The sequence below is a fragment of the Zeus faber genome, assembly GCF_960531495.2.
Source record: "Zeus faber genome assembly, chromosome: 11".
NCBI lineage: Eukaryota > Metazoa > Chordata > Actinopteri > Zeiformes > Zeidae > Zeus > Zeus faber.
Genome location: NC_137205.1, coordinates 28,785,663 through 28,792,213, shown reverse-complemented (window position 1 = coordinate 28,792,213; position 6,551 = coordinate 28,785,663). Strand labels below are relative to the sequence as shown.

Genomic DNA, 6,551 nt, shown 5'->3' with positions numbered 1-6,551 from the left:
GGTTGCTTGGTTGGTTGGTTGCCTGTTTGGTTGGCTGGTTGGTTGGTTAGTTGGTTGGTTGGTTGTTTAGTTGGTTGGTTGGTTGGTTGGCTGGTTGGCTGTTTGGTTGTTCGGTTGGTTGTTTGGTTGGTTGGTTGCTTGGCTGTTTGGTTGTTTGGGTAGTTGACTGGTTGGCTGGTTGGTTGGCTGGTTGCCTGTTTAGTTGACTGGTTGGCTGGTTGGTTGGTTGGTTGCCTGTTTGGTTGGTTATTTTTTAATTTCATTTGTTTTCTGGTTTGCTTGTTGACTGGTTAGTGTTTAGTTGTGTAATGAATTTGTCCTTTTTGTGAATGAAAATATGTTTGTGCTTCAATTGGTCAATTCAACAAATGAATTATTATTGTTATTATTATTGTTATTATTGTTATTATTGTTGTTATTATTATTATTATTATTATTGTGATTATTGTTATTGTTATTATTATTTTTGGTTTTTATTGTTATTATTATTATTGTTAGTATTATTATTATTGTTGTTATTATTATTATTATTGTTAGTATTATTATTGTTGTTGTTATTATTATTATTGTTGTTATTATTATTGTTAGTTGATGGTTTACGTGGTACATAAAAGATACTGTGGCTGCTCCTGTGTCATTGGAAGGGGAGCATTGGGGGGTTGGGGGGGTTCAGTTTGTTGCAATGCTGGTGAATTATTTAAAAGCAAATAGTCACTCTGCCACCATGGCTACATCTTCTAACTATAAAGGCAGGATCTCTGTCTGTCTGTCTGTCTGTCTGTCTGTCCTTCGATTATCTCGACAACGATTCAACTGATCTACTTCCCACTCGGGGGGTGTATTGCTGAGGACCCAAGGACGTGCAGCGTCGAATCTGGTGCAATTTGGAGAAGCCACATGTGCAATATTAATAAACTCACAGTAGACAGCGAAGGGGAAGCCAGCAGGCTGCAGGGGGTGGTTGCAGGGCGGGGCTGCAGGGCGGGGCTGCAGGGCGGGGCTGCAGGGCGGGGCTGCAGGGCGGGGCTGCAGGGCTCTGCGACGTAGTCACAAAGAGTGTCTTGAACGGCCACGCTGAGGACTGAATCCTCGACGTTCTGTCCAACTGCGCCATTTAAATGTCTTTGAAGTTCTTGCATTTTGAACGGCCATGCATTACTTCTCTAAAATGCTGGGACCTTGAGTCACTCCCTGTGGCATTGGCAGCTTCATACGTCAACACATGACGTCATAACCAGCCGAGGAAGTGGATGATTTAAACCACTAGAGGTCACCAAGTGTGAAAACATAAGTTTGTAGCTTTAAAGAAAAGACCACTAGAAACCCACATAGGGCAGGACAGTGGTGTCAGATGTAGTTTTAAACTCTCTACCAGTTACATTGTTTAATTCAACTCGGGGTCTGGCCAGAAGTTTGGCATAGATGTACATTTAAATATACAGAGGACAGTGCAATATTAGTTTTCTACCAGTGTGGACTCACTACAGCCTCTCTATTTTCTTACATGTTTTCCCCTCAATTTTAAAAACTTACCATAAGCTCCAGGGGAGGTTGAACAAGTACTTTCTAATGATTTTTTATACCCAAGTGTCTACCTTGTCATGCACAAATTAAAAACTGAGTTGGGGTATGTAGTTCAAAATGGCATACAGGCACACAAATTAGTATGCAAAGTTTGTGTTTAGTGTGTCCAAAGCTATATGTTCAAACAGTATGTGAAAAGTACTCACATCAACCCAAAAAGTGCTGAAATTAAGTGGCGCTGGGATATTTCTTCCATATCAATATAGTGTATGCATCTCCCACAAGCACACATGTAGAACTGCATGCTGCTCGGGCTGGGCTTCCGTGGGACAGCTGGACACACTTCCTGAGAAGCTCAGCTTCAGGCTCAGGCCTTAAAGATGTTAAAATCCTGCTCTTAAAAAAGGACTTCCAAAGAAAATGTGGTTTGCGTTATTGGTTTATTTGTATTAAACTGCCTATATTACATTTCATCTCTTACCAGGATATTTAATTGTTCTCTGCATGTTTCCTATAGTTATAGGTTGCTCATTTTGTATTTATACAGAAGTAACGGTGAGAAGACCTGTTCCAAGCAGGTGAAATGACTAAATTAGATAAATAATTGTACATGTGGCCCCATAGGTGTCAATACAACTTTGACTAATGACACCAGAATAAAAAGGTCCAATGGCTTGATCCATGTGACCACCGTGTTATCGTTATTCAATTTGCAATTGACTGCCCCCGATCACAGCTCGAAATGGCCCGGTCGATCCAGTCTTACAGATTCGCACCCCCCCCCCCCCCCCCACCACAGGACCAGTTCTTATCGAGACTCATTTTATTGAAACACGTTGTAGTACAAAACAAAAAACAGTTACATGAAATGCTGCCGTCTTAATGCGGCACAAAACCTAAAAAAATGAAATAAATCTCAGGGGGAGGAAGAGAGGTCGTCATCACCACTTGTCCCTGATGTCGTGGAGCGGCGGTGGGGCGTCTTTGCGAGCGCGAGCCTGCCCCCCGGTGACGGAGGGGGATATTGTTACAGAGTCCCATGCTTTCAAGAGGTAAATTGGCTTGTTAGCTTAGCTAAGAGGGGGTGGCAGGGCTTCGGGGGGGAGGGGAGGGGAGCCACAGCAGCACATGGGGGGGGGGGGGGGGGGTGAGTGGCTGTTTGGGATTAGAGGCTGTGGTGGGGGCGCAAACAACTATTCAGAAGCCGTGGACCTTGAGCTGCTCCTCTTTGGCCAGATCGATCTGCAGATAAGAGACAGGAGGGAGGGGGAGAACATCGTGGACGTCAGCGTCCTCACGGGACCAAAACAACCCTTCGGGCTCTTGCAATTCAACCGCCCGTCGCTAGCGACATTCGGGCGGTCGCCGCGGCTACGGCGCGACACGAAACGAGCCCTCACAAGCACAATGACCCACCTCAATAAGAAACTGCCGGATATTCTTGCGCTGGTCTCCCTGCAGCTGGATCACTTCACCATGCTCTGGATGCTCAATCACTGTCCCATTGCAGGCAAACTTCTGTTTGGGGGGGGGAGAGAAACCAGTCACGCGGTTTAGAGGGAAAACTCATTTTTAGCGCAGAGAGAGAGAGCAATGTCAACCGTGGCGCCCACCATACCTTCTTGAAGGCCTTCACTAGCCTTTTCTTGTCATAATCAGCAGCGATGCCCTGGACGGTGGTGAGGGTCTTCCTGCCGTTCCTCTGCTGGACTCTTATGTGGATGTAGTCCTCTGTCCCAGCTGGGAGCCGGTCATCACCCTTAGTTGCATCAGCAAAGGGGTCTGCAGGGGGAGGGGCGGACAACAATGGAGTTGGTGCCAAAGACATATCAGTAGGACATGAAGACTTATTTTCCTCCATGTTATGGGCAGTTTTCCCAATGGGATAAACAGCTGTTTATTTAGTGGAATAAAATAATAACTGGTATTAAGTCAAATAAATAGTGACAGCGCTTAGATTGAAAAGCAGCCAATTTGGGGGGTTTTGTCACAGTCCAACCAATGGAGGAGCAGGGGCGATGTCCTCACAAGGTGACAACTCACGGAGGCCCGGTGCTCACCACCAGCCGCCGCTGCGCCCTGGGACCGAGGAATCCACCGGGATCCAAATCCTCGCAAGTGGGTCGAATTAAACGCCGCGCCAAGTGTGTCGGATCAGTTCGGCCGACACGGTCCCGGAAGCAGCTCGGCCCGACAGATTATCACCCGAGCGGCGGCGGCGGAACGAGCCGCTGCGGCCCGGGGGGGGGGGCTGTGACGCCGCGGTTCCCCGGGGCGGACCCCGCGCCCGCCCGTCAACAAAGAGGCAGCTTCTGGACCGGGGAGCCGAGACTTCCGCACCGGGGGTCGGGTTTCGGACGGGACGGGCCGCGCGGACCCCCCCCCCGCGGGCCGCTAAATTTACAGCCGCTTGGACCGTCGCCAGACATTTCTGCCTCGGACCGGCGGCACCGACCGACACCGGGGCGGCACCGGGGCGGCGGGTCGACGGCCTAAACTTGGATGTTACGTCACGTGACGGGGGCAGTTTAGCGGCCGTCGACGTCGTAGCAGCCGAGGCCTAATGGCGGCCGGGGCCTGCTCGGGCACCGGAGACCGAACGCCGAGCGGCGGAATTCGCTTTGTCAATCCGGTTTTCCGGATGATTCGATATCAGAAAACAAATTACACCCCCCCCCCCAAAAAATATATATAGATATGTTCTTTAGAAACACGGTCTATTTTCGGTGGTTTAACGCGGATAACGAGCCAACTGTAACCGCCCTTCCCCCACCCGGGCCCGGCCCGGCCCCGTGAAAACGGCTTACCAAAAGTTTGGAGGTTCTGGATAGTGGACATACGATAAGATTTGCTTTCCTTTCGGATAATAACTTGGTTAGCGAGCGGTAATTCGGCTGACGGTGTTCTGGCTCTTCTTGTGCGGGGGTGGTGGTGGTGGTGTGTCGGCTCCTGGTGCTTCTCTTGCCGCTGCGCTCTGCTCTGCTCTCACGTTCCCTCTCAAAATGGAGACTGTGGCGCTGGCGAAAGTGGGAAAAACAAGCCTTTATAGCTCCGCCCCCCCCCCCCCCCGGACCCGCGTACGCACGTCGTCTACGCACGCTATGACGTAGGCACGCACGGTCCCTACGTTTACCGGAAGTATTACCTCATTGTTTATCAACATCCACCCCCCCCCCCCCCCGGGCCAATTATTAGGAAATATAATAATAATTATAAAAATAATGATAATCATAATGAGTATAGGAAAATTAGGAAAACTACATTTTAGTTATAGGAAAATTACCAGTGTAGTAAACGGAAGGTTGTGAATGATATTTAAAAATAATACACAGTTCTAATAATAATAATAATGATACAGTTCTTTGATTCCCTTCTTTAACATCGTGTTGAAGATGTTGCGGCAAATAGTGACTCCGGGACAGTGGTGATAGCATAAGCGGGCAAATGGAACAAGTAATACTGGTCTTACTTGTTCCATTTGCCCGCTTATGCTATCACCACTGTCTTTAAAAGAAAAAAAAAAGAAAAAAGGGTATGCATCATATTGAGCCGTTTCAGAGCAGTGAGCGTAAACTAGGATATAGCTTAAACACTACGTTAAGAACTTGATTTTAAGCTCTTAACGTTGAGTCATTGAAAGGACATATTCAGCAGCCCTACGTTACAACCCAAGTCACTGCTTTGGCTGGTGTCTATCCCTTTTTACAGCTTTACAGTTCTTCCCCACATCTGATCGAAGCTCTAAACCATCCCCATTATGCGTGTACAGACTGATAACCACCGACATAACTACAACACCAGTTGTCCTCAACTGAGACAGTTTTCCCGCAAGCCATAAGAACTGTCAATGCTGACCTCACCAGGGGTCCTCACTGAGCCACACACATAGGCTCCATTACCTTCTGTACTGTATGTAGCATGCTGTACCGCATACTGTGTCACTGTTCAGGGTTGTTCGGTGATACCGTATTGCTGCTCTGTACTGTTGTATACTGTGCTGTATTATCCCACAAACACTACCTCACTTCATTCACATGCCACTTTAATGCACATATCTGTATATACATAATTGCCTATCTCATATACATAAGTCTATCCCATATACCTAAGCCCATTCCCTTTATCTATTCCATTTTATTCTATATATTTTTATTTTATTCTATAAGTATTCAACTTACTGTATTACGTTTTAGGAATCAGTTGGTCTAGTAGAAAGATATTTTCCTAGGACATATTGTGTGTAATCACCGGGTGCATTACATTTCACTGCATATATGTATGAAAGTATGTATAGTTATGTGACGAATAAACCTCTTGAATCTTTCTTTATTAAAACACTGTATCACGAAACAAAAGAAAGTTACATGTAGTGGTGGAGGGGTGAGGATGAGGAGAGCTCATCACCACAGCCAGATTAAAAGGATTGCACCAGGAATGTATTTCATACACACATTTATACATTCACATCCTGAATTTCACCCCCAGGGATCAATAGTGTTGCCTTATTTCATATGTATACCCAAATGAATACTCATAGATTGTTATGCACATTTCAATGTATTGTGTATGATTAGAAAAATGTGGAAATTGGACCCTCAGGCGGCTGCCTGCTTTGCCTAGGCCTAGATGTGCACCTGCCCTTCATCCAAAATGTCGTACTATGTACTCTATAATTGATGTGCGTACCATCACCCAGCACACGTGAGTATATCAGTTAAACATACACGTAGTGCGCAGTGTGTACATACAAATATGTATACATAGTACTTTTCACATACAATAACTTGACATAGTAAAAGGGTTCACCTACTAATTTGGCATTTCAAATAGTACGCTATATCCGACACAGGTCTAGTCATCCCCACTTCCCCGTAATGTCATGTGGAGCTGCAGGGGCGAGGCAAGGTTATTTATACAGCACAATTCAAAGTGCTTTACATAAAACATCAAAAGCACTGAGACAAAGTGCAAAGTAAACACATTATAACAGGACATTATTAAATAGTTCAATTTAAAACCCGCTTGAT

General features: G+C 46.2%; 1 protein-coding gene across 1 annotated transcript; it reads right to left on the bottom strand.

The window, feature by feature from the left end:
- Nucleotides 1–1,950: 1,950 nt before the first annotated feature.
- Nucleotides 1,951–4,531, bottom strand: LOC307237498 (eukaryotic translation initiation factor 1b-like). The gene is made up of 4 exons (XM_080010220.1): nt 4,332–4,531; nt 3,143–3,306; nt 2,941–3,042; nt 1,951–2,766 (listed from the first exon to the last, which is right to left on the bottom strand). The coding sequence occupies exons 1-4, from the start codon at nt 4,360–4,362 to the stop codon at nt 2,722–2,724; spliced, it is 342 nt and encodes a 113-aa protein (XP_079866346.1). The 5' UTR covers nt 4,363–4,531; the 3' UTR covers nt 1,951–2,721.
- Between the last annotated feature and the right edge of the window lie 2,020 nt (nt 4,532–6,551).